Source organism: Ornithodoros turicata, chromosome 1 (genome assembly GCF_037126465.1).
Source record: "Ornithodoros turicata isolate Travis chromosome 1, ASM3712646v1, whole genome shotgun sequence".
Classification (NCBI taxonomy): Eukaryota; Metazoa; Arthropoda; class Arachnida; order Ixodida; family Argasidae; genus Ornithodoros; species Ornithodoros turicata.
Genome location: NC_088201.1, coordinates 11,668,238 through 11,695,607, shown reverse-complemented (window position 1 = coordinate 11,695,607; position 27,370 = coordinate 11,668,238). Strand labels below are relative to the sequence as shown.

Below are 27,370 nucleotides of genomic sequence, written 5' to 3'. Positions count from 1 at the left end.
TCCCATTATCTGTTTTAGTATCTTAATGAGATTGCAGACAGGTGGACCATATCATGAAGCTATAGCCTGCGTGACTTGCTACAGTTTTATGTGTTGATATCATCAACGTTTTCCGAAAACTTTAACGGCCGCAAGACGCGCTTCCGTATTTTATCGCGCGAGATAAATGTTGTACTCGTGAAAGTCTGTCTAATGAAAGTTTTGATGAGAGCTTCAATGGTTCCTCGGTAGCGGTTCCCTTACAACTAAATGAAGTCTGTATTAAGCTGTGAAGTGTTAGTAAACTATTCACGATTACTGTGGAGCCGCCCACCGGTTATGACGTTAAAGATGTGTCTGGCTGCGAGGTGTGCATGTGCATGTGTTGTGAGCAAGATTTCGTTCAGCACGAAACACTAACCTTCGAGGACGTTACAGGAGCGCACGACCAAGATGGAGACCACCAAGGACTATTGTGAAAGTTAGCTATATAGAGAATGGGCTGCGAGTTTTATTTTACTATTCTACGTGGTCATTTTATGCATCACATTCAACCGTGCACCAGAAGTTTCTTACTTTCGTTCTGGAGTGTCGCTGAAGGCCGTAACAGGGTCTGCGTGGGCAACAGCAAATTTTGCAACGGCACCAGTAAGCTATCCGTGGTGATGGAAGAAAGCTGCTTTATCTTAATAACTGAACAATTTCTCTCCTTGACTTTGCCTTTTTTCACCTTCTTTTTTAACTGGGCTGTAATTCGATCACACATTCTGCTTCACTTTGCCACGATTGCACGATATTTTGTGACAATATGATTGTTACGGCTGATTTAACCATCTCTGGAATGCCGTCAGTTCATGAACGCACATGCATGCTTTAGGTAACTGGGGTAGATTTACACGGGGGGGGGGGGGGGGCAAAGTGTATGTCTATTTGTGTGGCGACATGCTGCAAGTGCTGTGGGGTAGCACTGCGGACATGCATGTTTTGATTAACATAACAGGAGGTAGACGGGTAGAAATTTAGCGAACCGGTAAAGAAGTATGAAGGGAATTGCTTGTTTCGAGAAGGGAATGTTTGGAAAGACTGTTATTTCATTTGAGACCGCCTCTCGTCCTGAGGTAACTCCTTCGTATAACAGGAGTAGGCAGGCTAGCTGGTGTTGGCTTGATGACGTTAACATTGCCTCGAGTTTTTACCACAAACCCAAGGCAATGTCAACGTCATGCATGCTTTCTTTTCTAACGTTTGATTCGGTTGTCCTCGTTGAATGCAGCCAAATGGTAACCACCGAAAGAAGAGGCACAAACGCTTATCGAGAGGGCCAACTAAAGAGACATCAAAATATACGGCAGAATTTTTTTAGGAAGGCGTTGATACATGACTAGACATTGAAATAATGAGTTCCATATAGGGCACATCCTGGTACAGCCGCTTCTGTTGGTCTCACTCTTTGTAGCCGTAAGTAGGTAGCTAGGCGAACGGAAGAAAAGGCATCCTGATTGCATTCCAGTGCACCCAGACGTTCAGACACAGAAAAGCCTTATTTCGCGGCCACAAATGCGGCCTCGACTTCCGAGCGGCGCGCACCCTTGCGTCTCCAGAACACAGTGTGTCGCCTTGTTCTTCTTGTGAGCGCTGCGGAGGTATGCATTACAGTCGAAAGAAAGAATCCGCTTGTCGCTGATAGCTCGGTAATTCAAACATTTGGCTAACGTTAGAACGATAGCAGTTTGTCGGGTGAGTCGGGTTCAACAACTGGAGCGAAGACCTGCGCCACTCTGTAACTGGACACGTACCCTTTCGTTTGATAAGGATTTAAGCGAGCCTCGGTGGCAGAAATAGCTCTTTTGTGCTGCGCTGCTTATGGGATCCATTCACGCGAATGCCCTGCCTTGTGAGCAAGAGCAGCTGATAGAGTGACGACAAAGCTTCTCTTTGTTGCTATACCTAATATTGTTATGTTACGACTGGAATTGCTGACGTGCGTACAAAGTAAAAAGAAAGAATGTCTCAATCAGTAGAATGAGTAGACGAAGGAATGTTGGCTGATGTCCTCTCGAAGAGCGATGAAAGATGAGGAGCTGGTGTCCAAGAGGCAGGTCTCCTTGCCTCGAAAGACACACCTCCGTCTTCTTGTGTCGGACGACAGACAAATCGTATCGTGCAAGTTGAGTGAAGGTATGGTTGCTAGGCAATGTTTCTCTTAACAACCGATCGAGTTGCAAAAATGCATCGAATAGTGCAGCGCATACGGCACTGTAAGTCATCTGCGTTCGACTATTAGGAAACTTAACTATATTATTAATTAATTAATATTAACCTGTTCTGCTTCCTTTCTGCCACGGCGGAAGACTCCGAAATGATACGAGTAAAAATTTAAAAAAAAACGAAAGGAACGTGTCGCGTACAGCAAGAACAGGAAAGGTAACAAATAAATAGACGGTTCAATAAATGAAAACTTATTTATGAACGTGTATATCTACGCAAGCTATACTACATGTTGCGACATCCTGTCCGCCTTAATGTCGACATCCCTCGTATGAAATAACTCTATTTTGGTGATGACGATTGGGGTGGTTCATCGCCAAATGCGATACTTTATCAATAGCTTTTATTAATAAATTTCTTCATCTGTTGCCTTTCCAGATCATGCTTTCCACAGCTCATTTGTTCTTTGCTTACACGAATAACCCTCGACAGTAACAACTTGATCTTGAGTGTAGCGCCATCAGAATCATAACTATATAAGCAAGTATATATTCTTAATCGCGCAAAAAACACAAACATAACAACGACATTAATAGCAAAAGGAACCAATAGATACAATGTAAGAGATTCATTCCCGCTCATCTCCTCGCATCCCTAAAGAACTGACACACCTTTCTCCGCGACGCGCCTTCCCAGCCAGAAATTAAAGCTAATAAATAACCTTTCGGCGCCGTCCTAATATTCCTCCCTTCCTACAGCCGTCTGAGCCTCTAATTAGCTACTGAAAGCGTTCCTACCAGAAGACGGCCGTGCCCATCAAGGATGAAAAGTGCATCTCAAACGATTCGACCTTTGAGTGGCACGGCGCGTCCGTCTGGAACCCTTCCGCATAATATACACTCCGAGAGGTCCTACCTTCTCCGAAAGCCACGCAGGGCAGCAGGAACATCCACACTGAGATCAAGGCGCCAGGGATGGTCCGCTGGACGTACGGAGTTGAAGTCATGTCTCGGGCACTGCTACCGCGAGAGCCACATGGTATAATGTATACTGGCAACTGCGCTGGGACCTGTGTGGGATGCCGTGGAGGAGGAGAACTTAGGAGGGGGGGACGTGAGCTCTCTCCCGTCGTTCCGTCGGCATTTCTTCGGGGGCGACCCTTATGAATTTGCAATGGCTGTTCTGGTAGGAATTCATTTGGAGGGTTGGTGCAGGGATCACGGGGTCAGTGCTTTCTCTGGGAAAATGCTGAAATTACTTGATCGATGGACGGCAGTCAGTACGCTAGACACGCGCGCTGCGGGATAGAATGTGTATGCTGCTCTTCCGGCCTGTTTACATATCGTGTGCGGAAGAGGATATCACGTATTGACGTATGTGTGCAGTTTGTTCAGCTCCCTGATCCTTCTTTGTTTGTTCGTGGCGAACGCGGAGCTCCCTTTTGCGGTGGGATGCACGTAGCTGGTATCGACTGTGTGCAAACTGGCTTTGGTGGATCATGAAAATCATGTTGCCTGAGAAGTTGTACCGGTACCGAAAAACGCGTGCATGAGCGTTACGATAGTAGATACTGACGCTGGCATATATTGTCTATGCGTAATTGGAACGTGTAGGCGTAGTCTATGCATACTAGGAAAGGGACGGTTAGCTCGCTACTCCAAGTGATGTCATCGCCAGTAGTTCCGCCAATTGAAGCAATTGCGAAACGATTGTATTCTTTGGCAAGACTTCCAGAGTAGCGCGGTGAGAGATGTCTGCTAGTAGTGAATACTGTAGAAACGACTACGGTTTTGATGCGATACCCGAATGTTGACAAAAAGTAATTACTGTACGTAAGTAGTAAGTACTGTACTGTAGTAATTGAAAAGTAGAAGAGGAAACTATTACATCGCGGCACAGTCTGCAAAACGCTACACCTTTTATTGCGAAAAATGCTTGGAAAAATGCTAGAAATTTTGAAAAGTCTGTTGGAGGGTTCGTTTAGCTCCATCACGATCTCCTAGACTCGGCGACCATGTGGTTTGCACACCTACCAACAAAGCACTGCTGATGTCTGAGGTGGCACTGGTCATTATTGGCCTACTTATTGCTTTTATTTCGTTTTGTTTTCTTTTTCGACTTTTTTTTTTTCAATTTTAATAATTAGAGTGGGGCTTTTCATGCAAATGCATGCGTTTGTTTGTTTGTTTGTTTTTTATACGGTTTCGTATCTGGATGACGAAAAAAAAACACTTTTGATGTTGGTTTGGGACCGATCAGTAAGGTTATATGGTGCATATATATATATATATCCATGTTTTGCACTTTATGGCATATTTCGCATGAACATGCATGTGTAGTGCATATTTTGCCATATTTGCAGGTGTGAGAGCTTGCTTCTTTTTTCGTAGATGATTTTAATGGTTTCTGGTAAGCGTTGGGGGTCCTCTTTCGCGAAACCTCTGGTGAGAATGGAATGTTTTTTTTTGTGTTTCAATGAGGTCAGGTACGGTCTTCAGCCCATACCCTGGCTGCCCCACCCTCCACTGCCTGCATGCGGCCGTACTTCGGGGTCGGCGCTTTGCCGTTACGAAGGCGGGCGGCGTTCACATTTTAATCGGCACTATGATGCAGTGCCGAACGCGAAGCCTTCAGCTCCATGATTTATATCTGTGACGCAAGTATTATTTGTTGTGTGTTGCAGGACGAAGCCGGTTTTACTTTTTCGTGTGATCCCAAATAAGATGAAGAAGCATTCGATGCATTGCTTTTGTACAGTGCTGGACAAAATTTTAGGGAACGCGCTCCGGCGCATTCCTTCCTCAAAAGTGACACGCTAGCAGCGAATGGGACCGTACGGACTTACAGATATTTGCCTATGTAACCGAGTCGCCTCTCTGTAAATCCGTACGGTCCCATTCGCTTCTAGCGTGTCATTCTGACGATAAGGAATGCGCCGGAGCGTGTTCCGTAAAGTTTTGTCAAGCACTGTACCAAGAACAGTGAAAAGCATAACATATAATCAGAATTTTTACTGCATATTTCGAAGATTTTCAGTGCATACTTGCAAGCATATTTCGGGCGTTTTTAGTGCATGTATTTATTCGCGCTCAAGTTATAGTATATTGCCCTCAGATTTATGTTAGGATTTCCATATAATCAGTATGTTAGATAATCGGAGTGAAGCAAAGTAATTCAGACTGTGCGAGAGCGACCAGCGAGATTTCTTTCTTTCTTTTTTTACATGGTACGCTTATCTGGCTTACACATCTGGCTTACATCTAGGAAGTAGTTTTAGCAAAGTGACCTCGTTAATATTCGACACGAAGCAAGTGACAGCCTGTTGAAACGCCCTTACTGGAGGAAAAATATAAAAGCTCATGCACTTAACTGTACATGTTTTATCATATTCGTTTCTACTCGGCTGTCTATATTGAGATACAGCTTGAGGACAATTCTTGCGCTTAGCATGACTGTGAGACGTGACGCCTTCGTAGGTGCTCCTTTTTCTATAGCGTATGCATTAAATGACAAGTATTTCCTCCTATCCACTGTTTCGTGAAAGTACGTAGCAATTTATTATCCGCTTTCTATCAAAGAGAGGCCAGTGGTGTATTTCTTACGTTGACCTCCTTGTTTCTTCGTATTGCTGGAGCAGGACGCGAAGCCCCACAAGAGCACTAGCTGGGCTAAACTCCTTTTTTTCTTCGTAATTAAATTACGTTACTCATTGCTCCAGCGGAAATGTAACGCATTATTTCACAGGGCTACTAACGGTATGTCATCACCATTACTGTGCGGAAGTAAAAGTCCGTTACTGCCAGCCTGGCGGCATCGCGGAGAAGCGGAATTTTCTTCTAGACAACACGCAGTGTGAAGCAGTGTGAAAACTAACATCGAACTTGATTTCAATGTACAGGAGGTTATTCACATGTAACTATTACAGTTGTTCACTTCGACTGGCATCGGAATATTTGCACTCTGTTCTGTTTTCCTCCTCGCTGTGGTTGCTGCATTGCGGATTCCCTTCCCCTTTCTCTCTCTCTCTCTCTCTCTCTCCACAGAACAGACACTTAGTGTAAGGAAGGAAATAAAAGAGTTTGAAACGAACAATGATAATGTTATGAAGCATGATATGTATCCTTCGCGTGCGTGTGATGCCAACTCATTTTTTTAAAGGTAACACAGTTTTGAAAGGTAACACAGGCACAGTTTGGAACCCATACAGGCTCACGACTTGTCCTCTTCTAGACACGGTTCCTTCAAGCACACAAACTGCGTTTACATCATCCGATATGTCCACTGAAAACCCTAGTTGACTAGTCGTCAAGATCGAATGGCGAAGGTTTACACGACCATCGACTGAGACCCCCAACGTAGCAGAACACTCGATTGAAGCCATACTTGTACGTATCTTGAGTACGTACTCAAATTACAGTATTTTAAATACTTTTTCTGGTATTTTGGTACTCTACTCAATACTTTTTGAGACAAGTATTGTTGAAGTATTTAAAATACTTTTTTTTTTTCAGTATTTGCTACTCAGTACTTAAAGTACTTTCCTTCCTCGTCAAGCACATGTAGCACATGTATGTAGCATGTGTGTAGCACACTTCCCCGCCGTGTCCAGATTTTCAGCTCACTGAAACTTAACCCCCATCTTTTTTTTTTCTTTTTTTTTTATATAGTTCGCGCATCTGTTATTTATCCTAGTGTACAATAGGCTGGTCCCACGCTTGACCTTGCTTGTCAATAGCCCGACCCGTTCGTCAGAAAACTGTTCCTATTCATATTGCCAGGTGAATCCACAGGGGATTAGGTACAAGAATATCCCGGCATTTATATTTCCTTGGTCACGAAAGAAATAAGCACGCGCCAGAAGTTGAAAGACCCGGGCTGACATACAGGAGGGATTTCGAAGTTTGGGTTAGAACATATCACCAAAGTTTACTTGAGTTCACCAAAGTTCACTAAACATTACTAATCAGTCAACAATACAACATTAGTTGACACCAAGACCTTGCAAATAAAAGATATGCTTAAGTACGGCGGATGAAGGTTGTTCATTTTGTTTGTACGGCCACGTTCAAAATACGCGTTTCACTTATTGTTCCTAATACTAAAGTACCTTAAAATAGTACCTTAATAATTTCTTAGAGCATTTAGACCTCTACTCAAATTACTTTCAGTTTTGAGTATTTTGTACTCTGTTTTAAATACTTTTTACGTGGAGTATTTAGAATCTTATTTTAAATACCTCTGCGCAGTATCTTGTACTTGTCTGATTAAAGCTGAGGGCACGGTCCTTGGCTTAGGGGAAACTGCTAGATAAGTTGCCCGACTGCTTTCAGTCCACAGCTGTCGTCTGAGCTACCTCATCCGAGCGACTTGTTTCCGCTGTGTCGACCTCCCTTTCAAGTCGATATACGCCAGTTTACAGAGAAATCGACTTCTCTCGTGCAGTCGACTTCTAGCGACTTCATGTAAGCACGCTTACAGAGTTACGTCGGCTTCTCTATCGTTCGAATGTGTGCCTCAATTCCATGTTGTTAGAGTATAGGTAGGTCATGCCGTATATTGGAGTTTTAAGTAGTTTGAAGGACGTTGTGCCGAGCGTCCTGTAATGCGAACTAACACCGCACAAATCGGAGTTCTGATACAACAGCGGATGAGAAGCGCACGTACGATAGCCTCTGGCCTATTTAGCGCGTCTTCAATGAACAATCACGCAACTCTGACGTCGGAATCACTAGGAGGGGTCAGCTAACCCAGGCGGCACAATGTACTTATATTGGAAGCTACATAGGAATGCAGTCGTAGCGAGTTTTTCTTCATAGTGTGTGGTGTGTGTTTTCTTTCTTTCTTATGAAGCACAGCACTGGTAAAGGCACCTGGCGGCCACCCACACGCACCGACCTTTAAGTGCATTGTGCAGCTTTGGAAGGTGTTCAAATCTCTTCGAAAAGAGGATAGAAACATGATCCTGTTACTGGGGTGAGCAGTAATACTACTTTTGTATTATAATACTAATACATAATACACCACAAAAACATATATTATATATTATTATTATTATGTATTACATTCTGTATTATAATACATTATGCTAATAAAGAAATACATAACTTTTTGAAAAGCCCAGGGCGTACGCCACATTTATTTGACAATTACAGTGTCTGTTGTATGAAACACTGGATGCATTACTGGCTATCTGACTAATAACATTTTCTCGGAAATTCGATCTTCGAGTGCTCTCCTGTAAATGATTGAAGCAAAGAACGTCTTTTGGCATATTTGACATTACCAGCTCACGTGATGTTACAGTTAGGATGATCGCCTTTTAACGCCGAGACTTGTAGGTGTCGAGGGTTTGAATCCAGGTTCGAGGTTTTCCCTGGGCTTTCCGAAGACTTTCCAGGCGAATGTCGGCGCAGTTCCCCCTGAAGTCGGCCCAGGACGCATACTAACCCCCTTCCCCTCTCCCTGTCTGCCACTCCTTCCTGCTGTCCTCTCTCCATCTGTTCATGTCTGTGTGCGCCGTTCATACCCACAGTTGCTTTGCAACGCTAACAGGAAACTTGTCAGCCTTGCAAGTCGTGCCCCGGTTCCTCATGAAAAATTTACCATTCAGAGTAGTGCGACTTTCCATGGTGGAAGTGACAGCCAAAATGAGGTATTCCAGGAGCAGGTCACCTACGGCAACTTTGAGAGACGTCACGAAAGGTATATATGCAAGACTCCTGACTAGATACTTATCTCCCTGTCAACTGGAATGGTACAGTGCGAAGGTGCATATGACACGGACCCATTATTCCTGAGCATGGGCTGTTGTCATCAGGGCATACTATGACTGTGTCACACCGGGGCAATGGCCAGTGCCCGCTGGGAAGACGGAAAAGTATTACTGTCTCAACAAGTAATACAGTAATGCGGGTAATACATATTTTGGCGTACTATAATACTAATACGAATACTTTTTGAAAATGTGTATTATAATACATAATACTAATACAAAATGCATTACCGTAATACTATTACAATTTATTATAATACATGCCCACCCCTGTTCAGTGAACGTGGGTACGAATAAGGGACTCGTGCAGCAATTCATGGTGGGTACTATAGAGGTACTAAGAGCATCAGTTCGTTTATTCTAAGAGGTGCATTCGGACCAAAGGGCCGTAGTCGTCCACGCTCAGGCAGGCAACGTCACGACTATTGCAGGAGGGGGTGGGGGATCGTGCGTCCTGGGCTGACTTCACAGGGAACTGTGCCGACATTTGTCTTAAAAGCGTCTGAAGGAAAACTCAGGGGAAACACCCAGACAGCACAGCAGCGCGTCCGGATTAAAACCCGGGTCACCTCCCAGTGTCGGCGTGGAATGTCATCATTGTAGTCACGGGAGCTGGTAAAACCTTGATTAAGGGTATCCGAAGCAACTGCCAAGGCAACCAATCGTAAAGCATAGATAATGGCTAGATAATGCTTGCAGCTGTGACGAATCGTTCATAGTCGTTTACAATCTGAGTCTACTGTTTTCGCAACTTAGTGCTTATATGCTCATTTTTTGTTGTACTACCACCACGCGTGGTGGTTTATTTCTAACCACGATTAGATAAATAAGCCTCGGATTTTATTACCACGTTGCAGTCCTTTCCAGTTTTCTTTATTCCGTATTCTACCTACCCAGTTCATTGTAATATAATTAAATTTAATAACCATTCAATTACACCGTGATGACCCCTGTCACCGAGGCCACCGAATCTATGCCAGGGAGAGGCGCATCAACGCAGACACGTACCTGGATTTCCATAATATCCCTCTCCCAAAAGAATTCATACCCAAGATCTCTACCAGTGGAGGTCCCAACGTGAGAAATTTATTTTCAGCCCTCGTCGTAACCTTTCCGCTTTCAGATTTAACTGGCATTTAATGGCAATTAACTGGTTGTATGTAATTTATTCATGGCGCAATTTTATTACCGTATTCCACGAAGGTGCGATTTTAATTGCTCATGTGTGTCAAAACTGATCCGCTGCCACTGACCCGCTCCTGGAAGCCCCCATAAGACAGTGTCGTTCGAACTGCATCCAACGCGACACGCATGATCTATGCTTCTGGCATGTACACGCATTCCCATGACGAGCAGACATGCGAGACTCGTAGTTTCCGAGATCGCCCATACATAAGCGTCCCCGTTACACCACAATCTATCTTAACGAGCAATTCCTCGAAGCTAAAAAATATATATATTGGCTGGGTACTCAGCGTCTCGTGGAACGGCGAGGAACCTGCATGTTGTCACATCAGAAAAAGTTTCGGTATTCAACGATATTTCGCGAGGCCATTACGGAAGGTCCTCTGGATGACGTGCATGCAGTACAGCTCGCGAGCGAAATGCCAGTAGATATTTACTTTCAGCTTCTTGGTTCCCCAGAGACAACAATCGTGCTTCTGAAACAATGGGCCAAGCCCACGCTAAAGCACAGTTTATTTTGGCTCACTCCACCAAAGTACCGAAAGATAACGAAACACCATAACTAGAAAAAATTGTCACCACTGGCAGACGCATAAAAGACGTTCATTGTGCACAACCCTATTGAACAGGACCTCTGGGGGAGTGTGCTACGGAAGCTCCCGCGCGAGGCTCCAGAAGCCTTGGCCTGGCTTGTCCCTGTGGCGAAAGTTGCGCCTGTTCAGCAGTCGGAGCCTGGGGTGCAACTGGGGGCTCCCCCACAGCCGCTGTCTTCGCTGGAGCTGCTGAACTAGGAAGCGCAGGTGGAACTGCTGACGGCGCGGGTGCGCCGTTTTCCCGCACGCCTCCTTGCGTCGGCGTGCTGGAGGTCGACTTTGCTGGTCCGTAGCTCACCCAAGCAGAAAAGAACAGAACGACAGACACCGTTTTTAGAAACATGAGGAACCCGTAAAGATGATAGCTCATACTAGTGTTTTCGTACTCGGCACATGAACCCTTCTGGTTCCCACAGAGAGATTGCCACTTGAGACAGCTGCGGTCGATTATGAAGCCGAACGCGATTGGCGCTACGATGGTCCCTGAAACATGAAGCATGCACCATAGTGAGGGCGCAAAGGTCGCACTGTTCGCGAAAGACGCACGCGGGATCGCAAGCCGTCGAAGAGACTGGACGATGCTCACTTCTTTCTTTCTCCTCGTAAGCTCCAGGGAGGTTCGCGAAAGAGAGTTTCACTTTACGACCACTTTCAAAGGGAAGTGTCAAATACGAGCTCGTAAAACCGATGGTTTATGTGTATTTCAAAATAGACACTCCAGTTTGGCAGTTACCTACTTCCGGTTCATAGGCCACTACCAAAAGCACCGGTCGGAGTTTCTCTCTTCGTTTCTTTTTCGGGAAGGAGACAAGTTATTGTGGAGGTGCATATATTCACTCGTATCTCTGTTTTCTTCATAAATCGTTCAAAATACAGAAAACAGAATGAAACAAAGGCTTGAGACGACTGTAATTTGTGTGTGCGACAACTTACCGAAGAGGCGTACAGACACCCACTGCAGACCCAGTGCTACCGTCTTCGAAGACTCTCCGACACACCTATATAAATGATGGGGTGTTTGAAACCAGATCATTCTTTGTAAATGGAATACACATGAGAAGCCAAGTATAAACGTGAAGTACATGTCGTCTTGAATTAACATACACCAAGATGAATCTTATGAATATTCATGCGAGGCGTAACTTAAAGCTGTGGCCTGGTATACCAGTCTACAGGAGCAAGCTTCTTTGAAGCGGAACTGATTGTTGGGAGCATACCTGGGTAGTAATGTCATTACTGTAATGAAATTACAGTAATAAATTACTTGTTCTGGTAATTTGTAATGCAATGCATTACTTTTGATATTATGTTATTTGTAATGTAACTTAATTACCTCTTGGCAGTAATTTTAATGACATTACTTATTACATTTTACAAAAGAATCGGCTGTGTGTTTTGTGTTGGCGCTTGGCAGAAAGAGAGTTGCCGACTGGCGAGTTAAAAGAATTCCTACGTCCACTATGAACGGTGACGCACTCAATCGGCACAGAATAAAATATGTCTCGTTTTTACAACGTAGTGTTGTCTGACAATGAATTTCCCCAACCTCAATCATTACGATTAAACTCGCAGTAATGACTTTGTAATATCATTACTTTTTCGTAGTAATTGTAATGTAATTTCATTACATTTCAATTGCAGTAATGAGTAATGTAATTTAATTAAATTCTAACTGGAGTAATGAGTAGTGTTATTTAATTACATTTTAGAAGTAATTTACCCAGGTATGGTTGCGAGTATGGGTGGATCATCCAAACTCCCATCAGTGGAAAACGCTGTTTTTGACAGGGTAAGATGAGAACAGCAGAATAAACAATACTGTACGGTCGACATCCAGAAATACGTCTTTGAATACGACCAGAGCGCACGACAACAGGTCATCTGACTCAACAGAAGCATGAAATATCAGCCGTTTGTGACAGCAAATGCAACTTCGTTAATTAGATTTACTTTCGGTGTCAAAGGCAACTACTGTAAGATGAGAGTGGCCTTCGATAGACCACTTATATCGTGCTCTTTGGTCGCTGTGTAGTATGAAGCCTTTACCGAATGGTTGCGCTTAGTCCAGGCGAGCTGTTAAAGAACGTCCCAAAGAGTGCCAAGAACAAGCCGATGGCGAATGGAATGACCAAGTTACATGTCGTCTGGCATCGTGTCAGTTCCGCTTCCACTTTCACTGATGCATCAGTACTGAGATGATCTTTGGGGTCTTTTGTCGTTATGCAGCTGCATTCCGAAAAGAGCTGCCCAGGAAACGCCAAGCAAGAAAGCTTAATATATATGAATGCCACAGCAAGGACTTATAGGTTCTTACCACGCTGCCGTGTACAAAGTGCTCCTTATGGCAACCAGCAAAGCAGGGGGAGTAGTAAGTAACGTTGTCCTTGCCGCAGATAGGACTGTACAGCATCTCGTTGCAGTCGCATTTTTCGTTACACTGGGTCTTGAGAGTTGTGTAGTTATCTTTACTGCGAAAGAATGGGTATATTTATATGTTATGGGTATATATCTTCAGGCAACAGTGCGGCCCAAACTTTGGCTCCGGCCGGTTGAAACTGTCCCCCCGATTTGTCCTCAAATTATTTTCTGACATTAAACTCTCCGCACCCTTTAGCTGCAGAAGTAATTTTATTCTTTCATTTACTTAGCCACCGGCCTGTAGGAGGACAATAATTAAAAATGTTGATAATGTCGGTCATAAGACTGACGCTGACTACAGCGGTAGCGCGTTTCTGCATCACGAGAAGCACGACCCAGCACAACAGCAAGGGGCACAGTTAGGAAACAACGGGAATTAGCCGAGGCAAGCTACAGTTAAGAAATCTGACCGAAAATCAAGAGCCCAGGTTCGAATCCTGGCGCCAGCACCTTTTTACCTGAGTTATTTGAATTAACAGTGAGGAAAACAGCACACTAACTGAAAAAGAAGAATTTCGCACCACTGGGCCTGACGCGCTAGTTTGCTTTTCTTTAAATTGACACGTGTGTATCAATATATAGGGTGTCACTTTTATAAAATAGGAAAATGTCTGTTTTTCAATTGCATTAAATGGCAATATATTCTAGGTGCAGTGGGCCACCTTATGGCCGCACTACAGGAACCTCCTGGGGCGCCGTCCTCATTAATTTGGACTAATGTACTTTTTAATTATGAAAGATAGAAGTTCGGCGAAATGACAACAACTGGTCCTTCTGGTGCGCTTATACAGTTGCCGTTTGAAGAAAAAGGGTCGAATCAAAACACGACGAATTTGATTTGTGAAATTTGTCGTGTTTGACGACAGTTATATTGACGACAGTCATTTTGGTCGCTCTGCCAGAAACGATCTTTCTTCCTTGCCCAGAAATAGCAGCAGCTCACACTTCTACAGTCGTGTCCAAGCCATCGAACGTCACCTCGACTACCGTGGGGCATCTCCTAGTATTTGTTCCAACATTTTTCCATGTGACATTTCTTTCAACATTTGAGCTTGCATATGTTCAACACCGGAGCAAACAATAGTCTCTGCTTTCTTTTCTCTTTCGTTTACACAAGAAGTGTGCCGTACATTCAACGTGCGCACATGCAGAGCCTGACGTTGAACATACGCCTCACGCTATGCTCTTAGGGCCCTATTTTGTATCAGACGTGTGCAAAATTGCAAAACGCTTCACCACTAACAAGGTTCGCGCAAGAAAGATGATCACTTACTGTGGCGGAATTCCAGCGAAGGGGGCATTTGGACAGTGCAGCAGGATGAACATCATGACGAACCACGTCGCCATAGTCGTTAGCACGCACATTCGAATGATGTTCGAACACATCAGGTCAAACTTGTCAATGATGTAGCCCCCCAACAATGTACCTCCGCATGCACTCGGAATAGCTATTACACCTAAAGAAGAGAGATCACTTGCGAGTGATTTGCATACAGTGTCTTCTGAGTATAGGACTGGGTGTAAAGATAAAGATGCAGTCAGTCTATTCAGAAAATTACAGAATCCGTGCTATTAACAGCAGAATTTCAGTTATAGACAACGTTCCAAAGCACATCCCTTGCCTCTCCAAACATGAACGAACAATGTAAAGGAGGGCAAGCTGTTGGTATACGTATACATGGTGTATGAAAGCTAGCTTGGGGAGACACGGGAGGACGGACAAGTGATAAGAACGAAGTGGATACGAAGTTTTCGGGTCGATTTTGTTCCTTTGCCCCTCTCCAAACATGTTTGGCGCCGTTCGTGCAACCGTTGCATAATCCTGGGAAAGTCTCCTTTCGTGACTGTGTTCTAACCTGAGAAATTTCAGAGAACGATCTGACAAGCTTTAATGGCAAGCCACTCTTTTGATGGCGATGCAAAAAAATAATAAAGCGGTCTCATGAGACCTCATGTCGACTTCAAGAGCCGCGAGGTGGCAACAACAGTTCATTGCGCGCAGAGAAGAAAGTAATGAAACTTTTGGAATAGACAGAGTCTATACCTGGAGTTTCGTGCAAGTCCCCCGGCTGAATACTTCCTAAAAAGGTGGTGCTATTGAAAAGCTTTTTTTAGACATCCCTGAGACACATCGGCCAATAACTCAGCAGTGAGCGGCTTATTTGGATACGCTCACTAACTAAATAAAACTCCAAACTTTTGAATTTTACTTCAGACGCTTTCGGAACTTCTGTTTTACCGATCGGGACATTCAGCGAAAAGTATTCCAGGAAAAAAACGCGCGTCGACTTTGATCTTTTCTAGTAATTAATTGGTTTCAGTTTACATATTTCTTGCGCGGAGCACCGTACCAATGCGCTCTTTCGCTCAGCTCTCCGGCTACCAATTGCGTGTTCATCCGCCTGGTTCACGCGCGGGGGTGACGGAAGATCAGGAACCGACAAAAGAGACGCTTCGGTGCATCCGTCATCATCACGATAAAGGCACGCTCCGTGGCGGTTCCTTGTCTTCCGTCACCCCCGTGTGTGAACCAGGCGGATGAACACGTAATTGCCAGCAGGGTAGGTGAGCGAAAGAGCGCATTGGTACGCTGCTCCGCGCAAGAAATATGTAAACCGAAACCAATTAATTACTCTAAGAATCACTAATTGTCGACGCGGGTTTTTTTCTGGAACATTTTTCGCTGAAAGTTCCAATCGGTAAAACAGAAGTTCCGAAAGCACCCGAAGTAAAATTTACAAGTTCGGAGTTTTATTTAATTAATGAGCGTATGCAAATGAGCCTCTCACTGCTCAGTTCTTGGCCGATGTCTCAGGGATGCTCATTGAAAAGAAAGCTTTTCGTTAACGCCACCTGTGTACGAATAATTCAGCCGGGGGACCTTCGTGAAACAGCCGGCCTCGGTGGCTCAGTCGGTAGCGTGTTCGCCTTCTGATCCCGAGATCGCGGGTTCGAACCTGGCCGAGGACGCCAGCAACTTGGTGGCAGGGTGCAAGTTGCTTAGACACGCTGTCTTCCGCGAAGGACGTTAAATACGGGATGCCGTGTGATGAGCTTTCATCGCACGTGAAAGAACCCTCAGGTAGGTGGGCAAAAGTAATCCACAGACCGACCGCTGTGGCGTCGCTCATGATCTCAGTTGTCTCGCGACGTAAACCCCCAATTGTTATTATTATTAATTGAAACACCCGGTACACCTGGGAGAGCTCGGAGATGCCCTTGGTGTTCGTCACAAGGTACGGGTGTTCTTCATTATTCTTGCTTTTAATACAGTAGAAATGACGTTTCGACCTTATGACTAAGAACTCGTCAAGCATTAAAAGACTTCGCAGATACTATTCTCCGAATCGCAATGTTCAGAGACAAACCAGGCAGCTGTTTGTGCACCACGAAGGGGCGTGAAATGCCTTCCGTAGATAACAAAGGCAGTAGTTCTGTCGTCTGTTTCGAGAACTGCTAAGAAGCAGTCCAGATAGCTGGTCGTTTCAACATTACTCCCCGATTTCCGTCTCCTCAACACAGTTGCTGGCAGAGTTCCAAAGTTGGGGGAAGAGCGGAAACACTCACGCTCCAGCTAGGAGAGAGATGCCGATTTCGATGACGTCACCTGCTCTTGGAGAACCCGAAACTATCAAGTTCTGCGGGTTGTTCCGAAAATTCAAGCAAGTGCGTAATTGTTACTGACGGCATTCATGTGTTGCGCACTCTGAGTCTTTGAGCGAGGTTAATTTGTAATAGTAAATAAAATAAATGTCTTTTTTTTTTAAACTCTGTAGTGGCACTTTAACCATTGCAAAATGCGAACATAAAGGGAGCTCAAGTAACAGTCTTGATCTTATCTTTGGGCACTCTGCAGGCATTTCAAGATTTCAAGTCTTCAAACATATTTGATTAGTAATACCTAATAGTGTGGCTGCCGCAGTAGATGTGAGTCCGAATTGGCTTTCCAGAATCTTGGTGATGAAAGCAGAAAGTCCGGATGCCATCATCGCTGAAATCGAACAACTTCACGATCAATCATCCACGCCCGGTGTATGGGAAATCCCCTCAGCAATACCACGGTTGACTTACTTTCCACCGTGCCGCCTAATGTCAGGAGGACATATACCCTGTTGGTCAGCAGGAAGGCGATCACAGTCAGAAAGGGCTCTTGCTTTTCACTGCTTATTTTAGGCTGGAGATTTTTGTCCACTTCGACTTTTTTAAGCGCCTTGAGGGCCCGGTAACCTAAAGGACAAGGTATTACAAACATTCACACATAAAGCACACAAATGTGTGCGGGAGTGTTTCTTGTCATGCGATGGAAACATGCTCGTCCGTGTACTCCATTATGTAAAAGCCTGAGTCTATGGGCACACCGAGGGACGTGTTCGTGTCGTCCCTCTGTGTGCCCAGACTCAGGCTTTTACATAATGGAGTTCTTCCACCAGCTTGCCTGCATATACGCCATCTTGTCAGTCGTCCGTGCACCTGCGGTGGGGAGACGTGTACGACGGATATGACGCACCTTAGCATATGTTGCCATTTAAGAGATCGTGATGAAAGCTCTCGTGGTCCGGCATGGTGTACGAACCTTTGCGTTAGTAGCAAAGGTATTGGGGAATATGGCGGCGACACATTCTGCGTGAGATGCACTAGCTTCGTTTCTCCAATCACGACATCATTTTTGTACTACGTCAATAGCAGGAAACTTCACCAATAACAGTGTTCGCCGCATGCTCTTGTACCCATGCTACAGTTCTTCTATGATGATCTGGTGGCTTCTGCTGTTTTCCCCCTCACCATATGATGGCCACGTCCCGCAGTTACTTAGATGTTTTCCTGAGCACCGCAACATGTAATTTCTTCACTACTGCATCTCTGATAACGCGAAAAACACTGAAGCCTCACTCGGTTAATTAGGGTACAAATGTAAGGGGCTGGACAAAAGTTCATGGAACACGCTCCGGCGCATTCCTTCCTCGGAGTGACATGCCAGCAGCGAACGGGACTAATGTGCCTACGTAACCCAGTCACCTGTTTGCAGGTCCGCAGAGTACCATTCGCTGCTAGCGTCTCACTCTGCGGGAGGAATGTGCCAGAGCGTGTTCCATGAACTTTTGTCCAGCACTGTACTCAAAATGATGAAGTGTAGTCTGCAACACGAAAGCTTGTGCCTCAATAAACAAAGTGAAGCTTCGGTGTTTTTCGTATTATTAGTGCTTGTACCTTTAGACTAGACTCAACTTCTGACATTTTGCCGTTACCACATCTCTGCTACAATTTACCAAGGTCATATCAACGCGACAGTATTTCTTTTCGCTTGATTTACGTATGTTTTACCTCGTGGAGTTCGGAACGGTGAGTCTACTGGTCTCAGCTATTATACCGTTGATACTATTAGTGCCTCACGACCGTATTAAAAATCATTTCACAAATGGCTTCAATGATATATGCACCAAGTCGTGGTATACAAGGTTTCCGTCCAATGGGAACATACCTGGAAGTTCCTTTGGGAATCCAAATATGGGTATCGACACAATGAAAGAGAGACATGCTGCAATGACAAATCCACACCACCAGGCACCAACCCAAAGTTTGCTGAAGCGATTGATTTTGATTCTAAAATAGAAAGTATTAGTTAGTCAGGTCTATGTGCACAACAGGACTGCTTACTCTTTCGCCGGTTTGGTGACATCCGTGTACTGTGACAGGAAATACCCTCCAGAAATGAACCCTACAGATGGACCCAATATAGCCATGGCGAAATATATGCCTGCGTATGTAGTATTTCAAGCCGACAGAGTGAACATTAGACACGCACATGTAATATCGGTCATTATGGCTACTTCGGTCCTTCTCATGTGGTGATATCTGAATTACTGATTTTTCCAAATTCAAAAATTGGCAGTAACCTACGACTCCCATATTACGATAACGGCCTATCGTCTATCTGTGACCTACACCACCCTAAGAACAACGTTAAACGAGTTCTTAATAGAACATATAGGATATCAAAAGGTTATCACCCAGATAAACAGGAGAGGTCTTGGTAGGCACGTTGTCGTCTAAGTAGGCCACCCCAAGAGTATAGTAGGGCGACGAGCCACATCCGTGTAAAAAATTGCCAAACATGAAAAGGAATCTGTAGTTGGGCAAGTTGCTCGATGATGTTCCGCAGAGAAGCGATGGCGATAATTTATTGGGGCACAAGTCCTTAATGTCAAAATGGGCTGTGTAGCTCGGTGCTAAGAAGTGAGGTACCGAAAATATAGCGGATCCAAGTCCCATAACGACGGTGCCGATGGCAATGATCCTGGGCTTGTGTCGAGTGCTTCCATAATAAGCAACAGGCGTGCTGAATATGAAAGAACCCACATTGTACATGCTGATTATGCTGCCGGACTGAACGCTGCGCATCTGAAATCGCTTCTCGATTGTGGGCAGAACGACGTTCACGTAACCGTTGATCGTGAGCCCCTGGATGAAGGATGCGGAGCAGAGGGCCACCAGGGCCCATCTGGGCGTACGAAATCGCTGCAGGCAGGCCGGTTGGATGTTGCCCCACCCGCACGGCCCTTCCACATCGTTGTCATCTTGTGACCCACTAGCATCCCGCGCCTGAGCCATCTCGGCATGCCCTCGTCAGTCAGGGTTTGTAGCCATGTGTTTATTCGTCATGGTAATCACGGTAGGAACATGGCTCTTTCTGTCCTCTACGAAAAAAAAGTACAGTGCCTTCATAAGCAGAGTTTGTTCGGACGCAACTTTGGAAATTGCCGTGTTATTGGAAGAGGTGCGCGACGCTCAGAAGCAATGCCTCTATATCTATAGTACACAGACATGTTAGAGGTGCAACGATGCGAAACAAGAATGACACGAGTCTACGTCGTAAAGTGAATTCTAGCTTATGCTGAGGCATGTTTATGGTGTTGAGGGGACTAAAGAGGCTGCCAACTTACAGAGCTTGCCAAGATAGCTCCGTCGGAGCGCCGCACGAGGAGAATGATGGAATCAACCATCTTTGTCTTCGTCCACATGGGCATTCCTAGGGTTACACCGAAACAGTACAACGTAGACCACCTGCACAACCATCCTGTGAGCACATTTTATCATCGCATCAAGAATGAGTAGTTTATTGTTGTTGAACTCAATAATGCCGACAGCATACCACATATTTATCTGTGGCGCTATTGCAGCAGTTCGTTAGATATCTGGTCGGTAGTCAGGCAACCTTGAAATCAAAGAAACTAAACTATTCGTGAATATATCACTTTCATGTTTCTTTTGAATGCTCTTGAGAATTCTGCTTGTCAGTTGGTCAAATCTCCATATTCTCTTCACCATTACGTTTCTTGTGTCTGCTTTTGCCGCACTTGACCATCTATCAGGCCTTGTGCGGAAGCACGAAGTAAGGAGACCAGTGGTGGTCGTGGTGAAAGGGATCGCCGTTGTCGACCTCGCAGAGGTGATGGGCAACGTCACGAACTGGCGCCATGGGGTAATGTGCGTCCTGGGCCGACTTCTAAGGGAGCTGTACCGACATATGTCTGGAAGCGTCTGAGGAAAACCCAGAAAAACCCCCAGACAGCACAGCCGGCACCGGGATTCGAACCCGGGTACCTCCGGGAGACCGGTCTCTGCCACGCCGCCGTTGAGAAAGCCAATCACTCGAATCCTTTGCGGCCGCTGCACTGCGCTCGCGTTCCGTCAGGTATACAGTGTCGTATATTAAAAGGGAGTCTAGCCATTAATGGATCTGCATATACCTGAGGCTCCACCCACTTTTTGTGGCATCTAGCCAATCGTAGGTCCCTAAGTACAGTTCCCTATTATTACAGATCATCCAGTACTTATACCTTACCGGTATTTACCGGGTGCCACCATTTTGGAGAGAGTATATTGATTTGGATTGAAACGGATATCACTGGTGGCAGACCAAATGACGGATTTTGCGCCCACTTTTATCAACGCCATCTGCATGGAGGGAGGCACGTTGGGCAGAAAGGGTTGCTGGCGGAACTGATTGGCCAGGATTTAGTGGCAGAGCCGCTTCTTTGTAACCTTCGTAACCGACGGCTGCCGATATTAACTTTTAATCACGTAACGATCGAATCAAAAATGCCCAAAGATGTATGTATGAATAAAATTCAATGATATAATGCAAAATCTTACGCATCAGTGGCGTCTTTCGTGCTACTTTCTTGAGATGGCGGTCTTCACTAGGCCTAACGGTAGCGACGAAGCCTGTCATTTTCGCGTAAATAATGATGGCGGCGCAAAATTTAAAGCCGATTTTGCAGCTAGTTACAAGAGGATGTATACTCACAGGATAAAATTACGGTAGTCTATGAAAAAAAAAAACTGTCAGGAAATCTTCGCTTCGCCGCTCCAAACACCATCCTCCATTTTGGAGAAATTTTGGTGTCATGGCGGCCCCCGTGGAAAACGACAACCAATGAAATGCGCAGGGAAATGAGGTCGTCGAGCCGGTTAATCCACATGTGCGTTCCGGCTGTTGCACGAGAACTACGTTGCTCACGTTTTTGCAGACTACCAGCCCCTTTGTGTGCCGAACAGTTGGGGAGACGGGAGCTTTTTGTCGTAATTGTGACGCATCCACTATATAGGACAGAGTTATGCCCCTGACACACGGGCACTCTAAAGGCCTTTCCTGAGGAGGACACCCACCGGAACGGCGTTTGTGCCCATTGACATGCGATAACGTGAAAAGGCCCAGCCTCGATAGGGGGCAGCATCCACCGATGATTAGAAACTCCCGATTATTTAGCACACGTATGCCTATGTTCAACATTTTTATCAGTCGTTAGTTTTCCAAGCTTGTTTCCTTCAGTATAGGAGTGTGCACGAATACGGCTTTACGTATTTTCACCTCACTCCTTAGCCGTTTATAATATGTAAGCTTAATGCAAGGTCCCCCAATCATTCGAAACGGTGTGAATATTGCAGCATAATGTATAGGGTAAAGTGGGGCAAGACGAGACATTTTTTTGCTCGACGCCGCCTGTCTGAGAGACGCGTTGCTCCATGTGCTAGTAGTAGCAGTAGTAGTAGTAGCCATGTCCTATCCCTTTTGAGTCAGGGTGGGCTATGCTCGAATTCTGGTAGAAGGTCCGCCATAGCCTCTGGGACTAAATAAAATACACTAAAAATACACACATAAAATACACACGAGATAACAGAGGAAAAGTCTAGTTTAAAAAGTTCGTTGCTTCTTCACGGTTTGCGTATCCTCCATGTCACCAGGCGGCGCTTGGTGGCTTCCACTTCCGCTCTTTCAGAACCTTCATGCTCTGCGCTGTGGTTCACGTCAGCAGTCGCGGTTTGTGGGCCTATTTCTCTTTCTGCCTTGTCTTTATTCCGCCTGGCTGTCTTTCTTTGCACGGTAAAACCGAGAGCCTGGGAAAGCTTCTCGCGCCACCGGGTAATCCTGGACACGATACGACGACGTGCTCAACATCTTCCAAATGGGCGCCACAAACTGTGCATTTGGTGTCCGGTTCGTCGAAAAGATCTTGCCTCCTCTTCTGGGTCAAGAGGGACCCTGTTCGTGCTTGGAACAGCAGGGCGCTGCCTTCATCACCTCTATAATGTTGGACGGTGCACCGTTTTTCTTTAAGTGACATATACATGCGAAGGCTTGGACGTTGCCCCATATTTTGCCTCCATATATCTAGGTCTGTCTTGGCAACTTCCATCTTGATTATTTTGTCCCAGTCCCTAACTGTCTTGGCTAGGTGCCGTGCTGTATCTTTGCTGAATTTTGAGTCGAGGGCCGTGATTTTCTTTATCCAATTAGTTTTCACTTTCTTGTATCGGATATATCTGTACAGTCTTGAGGCATAGTTTTGTTTCGGCAGGAAAGCCAGCCTTCCAAGGTACTGGAGCTTGGACCTAGCCTCTCTGTGGGCATACGTGGACCAGCCCATTTCTCCAGTTACTGCAGAGTTTGCTGTTATCCCATTCCCTCCGAGGCACCATCTTCCCAGCTCCAGTTCGTGTCTCTCGGCAGATTTCCAGAAACTTTGGGTCAGGGTCAATACGTCATTTGCATATGTGACACCAGGGTACCGCTATTGTCTTCCAGAGTAGTCGACCAATTGTATATCTGTTATAACTCTGCCGTGCTGCATTCCAAATAAATCCTTTTAATTTGCTTGATTTGCGCAGGAGGTACTCTTCATGGGTGGATACTATATTTTTGTCATCTGTGATGTGGATACCTAGATATTTGTATTCACTTGTTCTGGATATTTCTTTGCCTTGCAGATAGAACTTGGGGTGATGGTCTCGACTCAGGTTAAATCCCATCCAGTTTGTCTTGCTTGCACTGAAGGTCAGGTGGTCTTCCTCAGCAACCTTAGTGCATATAGAGAGGAGATCTTGCAAGTCTGTTTCTGACTCTGCGAAGAGGACTATGTCATCCGCAAAAGCCAGGCTTGATATTTTTGTGTATTCTCTCTCTCCTGCTGTTGTGATGGTTGTGAAGCGAAGTCCTGGTCCATCTTCATGTAAGTTTTTTAGTAGGTGGCTCACATATATATTAAATAGGGTTGGCGAGAGTGGACAACACTGCAGCTGTCATTTTCACTGGCTTTGATGTCAGGCCAGCCAACCCAAAGACTGCCTGATTGTCTGAATACAGTTTTTTTAGCGATGTTAGAGTGCCATCATTGAAGTAGGCCTGGAGCTTTGACCAGCTTTTGAGCTTTCTTGTGGAATAGAGTCATATGCCTTTTCCAGGTCCAAGTATGTGATGTATAGCTCAGAGTTTTCCTGTTGTTTGTATTCTGTTGCTTGTGTGAGAATGAAGATGTTGTCACTGGTCCTTCTGTGTGGTCTAAAGCAATTTTGTGATTCGTGTAGTATATTCTCTTTCTCCAGGCTTGCCTGTATTCTGCTGTTTAAAATTTGGGCAAAGAGTTTATATGTGTTGCTCAGTATAGCTATTGGGCGGTAGGAGTCCAATACTTGTGGATCCTTCCCTTTTCCTTTATGGAGTAGTTTAATCGTCGCTTCCTTCCAGCTCTGCAGTATGGTCTTGGTGCGTAATATGGTATTGAAGCCTTCCCTGAGGGTTTCCACCGATGTTGGCTTCATTGACTTCAGGAATTCATTTGGGATCCTGTCATTTCCGAGTGCTTTTCCGTTTTTTAGGCGTTTGATTGTCCTTATCATTTCCGTGGTGGTTATGGGTTCCGTTATATCTAGGTTCGAGAGCTTTTTGCGTTTTTGGTTCCCACGTATATGGACCGCTGGAGTCAGTTTGCTCTGTTGTTGATTGAAATGTCTTGTCAGGTATTCCTCTATTTCTTGTTTTGTAGAGAGCATCTTGTTACCATGCCGTAGTTCTGGCTTCCATTCGCTTGATTTTCCCATCATGTTTCTGCAGTGTTGCCATAGCTTCTTGCTGCCCTGTGCCCCTGCCTCTTTTATCTCCTGTTCCAGTTGCTGGTGATATTTGTCGATTTTAAGTGCTACTAGTCTTTTCGTCTTTTCTTTTTGCTCTACATAGCTTTCCCATAGGGCTGTTGCAGATGGTGGATGGTTCCGAAGTGCCTTTCTATGTTCCCTGCTGAGCTCTTGTCTCTTTTTTATCTCTTGCTTTATTTCACTGTCAAACTACGGTGTTATCCTTCGTCTTTTTGAGTTTTTGTACAGTTGGATGTTTGCCGAAGCAGTTTTTGTTAGTAGAGTTGCAAATTCTTCATATTCTACAGGAGTTTGCAAGTTTAGGCACTGTGCTTCTAGTTCATCCGCAAATTTCTTCATCTGGTCCTCGTCATCTGTCTTGCACTTTTGCTGTTTGCGGCTTGCTATTTCTTTTTTTTTTCTTTGTAATTTTGTCTGCATGCTTAGTTTGATGCGGTTGTGGTCGCTACCACAACTAAACACTTTCTGTCCGTCTATTTCTATAGAGTTAATATGAAGGCCATGGTCCTCAATGTTATGGTTCACCAGGATGAAATCGATGGCTGATTCCTGGCTGTTCCGACTCCATGTTGCCCTGCCCTGGCATAGTGGGTCAAGGTTAAGTATCCTCAAGTTGTTCTCGTCTGCCAAATTCCGAAGACTTTCGGCACGTTCGTCACGTCCACAGATTTCCGCGAGGTGGCAGTTGAAATCCCCAAGAATGACTGTTGTTTCGTTTTTAGATTGTTTGTTTATGTCTTCCTGTAGGCAGCTGTAGATGCTTTGATTCCATGTTGGCTCTTCGTTTCCTGTTGCCATGTACACTACACACAAATTTATTTTCTTTGATCCTTCTAGGTTCACTTTTATCCACAGATGTTCTGTGTCGCTGCAGTTGTCGTCTTCCACATATTTTACTTTCTGTATGTTAATCAGGAAACCGATTCCCCCTCCTCTCTTTTTCCTTCCCTCTGTTCTTTCCTATCCATATCCAGTTCTGGTTGAGGAGTGGTGTTTCACTGTTTCTTAGGTGGGTTTCTGCGAGGCCATAAATATGGATTCCTTCTTTGTCGGCATTGTGTTGAATTTCCTCCCATTTTCCTCTACTCGACCCCTGCATGTTTAATGTGGCAATCACAAGCTTATCTTCTTTTTTCCTTCTCCTCTTCCTAACACGCAGTCTTTTTTTGCTTTCTGATTTCTGTGATATACGGGTTTCCCTCTCCTGGTCAGATATTTTTTCCAGCATTGTCTGTCTGTTAAGTTCAGGTGAGAGTGGTTTCTCTCCTTGTCCGGTAGGGTCCGTGTGAGTCTCTTCTCTCTTCTGGGCTTTTAGTAGGATCTGCCCCATCTCTTCTGTGGCCTCTGCTCTGTCAGTTGCCACAGCATCTGGGAGAGCAGCTGGGCCATGTCTGGGCCCGTTGCTCTCTCCTTTGGCATCCACGATCTTCCCCAAGGTGGTGCTGTATTGTGGTTCTTCACTGCCTTTATGCCCAAAAAAAGAGGCAATCTTCTCGGCCAGCAGTTGACCCACAGCTCTTCCACCGCCCTCTGTGAAGTGTACTCCACTTATTGCTTTTGCTTCTAATCGCCGTGCGACCCAGAAGGTGTTAAGGAATTGTGCCCTTGAGCCCATTTTCTCGCATGTCTCTTTCAGTAGGAAGTTGAGTTCCCTAATATTGCCCCTTGTGCTGGACTCCTCGGTTTGTACCGTCGGCACTGAACATACCCCATACTGTGCGAGTGGATTTTTCTCCAGCATTTTTGAGATTCCAGCAGTGATGGTCTCCGCTGTCTCTTGTGGGGTGGCTCCATTGAGCAGGTCGTTCAGGCCAATGTGAACAATGACAAGTGACTCTTCTGTATGCTCGTTGTCAGCCAAACTGTCGAGTACAGCCTTTGCTTTAGCCCCGGGAAGTGCCTTCACAGTTGTAGTTGGATCCCATTGAAGGGCGTCCAGAATTGGTGCCTTGATCCGGCGGGTGTTAGAGCCGCCGATAACCAGTACTTTTTTCGCTTTGTTCATCTGAGATTTTTTTTCTGGAGTTGGTTACGACTGTCCAGCCCTCCTCGTGTGCAACAATTGTTGCTGGATCATCATCGTCTTCGAGGTCAGTTCCTGTGTACTGCCTTCTGGTGTGCCCTTGTGTGTTACAGACTGTCTCTGTTGATTGATGGTCCGCGTTCGTTTTGTTATAAGGGGTGAGACTCTCCTTGTGCCATCCTTGTTTTCCTGCTGTTGTGGTCTCTTCTAAGTTTGCTTGTGTTAAACCTGCTTCTGTGTGCACTGGCACAGTCTCTGCATTATCGAGCCTCGGGGGTTTCCATGTTGCTGCGAGTGTTTTCATTTTCGCATGCATCCTTTCGATTGCCTGCGTAACTTCTATCTTCAGTTTATCGTGGTCGTAATGTAATTGTGCAAGCTGAGCTTCTGCCTTACGTCGGGCTTGCTTTTCTTCTTCTACCATCTCTTTAAGCACTTTCTTTTCCGCGTCTAACTTCTCTTCTAGCGATCCTTTTATCGTGTCCATCTTCTCGCAGATTTTGCATTTGAAAGGTGACTTGCCTGGGGTATCCAGATTATCGAAAGGGGTTTCGTCTATGAACAGCCACCGGCTACACTCCTCACATTGGACGTCCGGTTTCGGCTCCATGGTCTGTGCTGTGGCGGTGTCGTCCTCGCTGGTTGTCACTTTCGGTTTCTCACCTCCTGTTACGTGTTTTTGAACCAGCCGCTTTTTCAAGTTGGGCATTTGTTGCCAATTTTATGCGAGAAACGCTTTCGCTTCGTTTTCCACTAACT

The 27,370-nt window shown here is 45.3% G+C and overlaps 2 protein-coding genes and 1 long non-coding RNA gene across 6 annotated transcripts in view; 1 reads left to right on the top strand and 2 right to left on the bottom strand.

Moving 5' to 3' along the window:
* The window catches only part of LOC135377478 (von Willebrand factor D and EGF domain-containing protein-like), a 35,238-nt gene extending 31,882 nt beyond the window's left edge, over nucleotides 1-3,356 (bottom strand). For both annotated transcript variants that reach the window (XM_064609899.1, XM_064609900.1), the window contains exon 1: nucleotides 3,103-3,356. In XM_064609899.1, coding sequence (XP_064465969.1) covers nucleotides 3,103-3,193 — 91 coding nt within the window. In that variant the 5' untranslated portion in view covers nucleotides 3,194-3,356. The remainder of the gene's footprint in view (nucleotides 1-3,102) is intronic.
* Nucleotides 1-27,370, top strand: part of LOC135377481 (uncharacterized) — a 100,297-nt gene that overhangs the window by 31,374 nt on the left and 41,553 nt on the right. Inside the window, exon 4 of one of the 2 annotated variants that reach the window (XR_010418114.1) lies at nucleotides 16,678-16,745. The exons of the other annotated variant lie outside the window; for it this stretch is intronic. This is a non-coding gene — a long non-coding RNA (uncharacterized LOC135377481). Of the gene's footprint in view, nucleotides 1-16,677; nucleotides 16,746-27,370 lie in introns of those variants that run through there. 2 annotated transcript variants of the gene reach the window in all.
* LOC135377479 (solute carrier organic anion transporter family member 4A1-like) lies at nucleotides 10,565-20,164 on the bottom strand. Of its 2 annotated transcripts, none has more exons than XM_064609902.1 (11): nucleotides 20,097-20,164; nucleotides 19,164-19,850; nucleotides 18,811-18,910; nucleotides 18,635-18,756; nucleotides 17,227-17,382; nucleotides 17,057-17,146; nucleotides 14,429-14,612; nucleotides 13,052-13,205; nucleotides 12,784-12,980; nucleotides 11,671-11,735; nucleotides 10,565-11,220 (listed from the first exon to the last, which is right to left on the bottom strand). In XM_064609902.1, exons 2-11 carry the CDS (start codon nucleotides 19,762-19,764, stop codon nucleotides 10,763-10,765), a joined length of 2,127 nt encoding a protein of 708 aa, XP_064465972.1. In that variant the 5' UTR covers nucleotides 19,765-19,850; nucleotides 20,097-20,164; the 3' UTR covers nucleotides 10,565-10,762. The 2 variants fall into 2 exon arrangements, with proteins under 2 accessions (XP_064465972.1, XP_064465974.1); XM_064609904.1 differs by having other exon boundaries at nucleotides 18,811-18,871.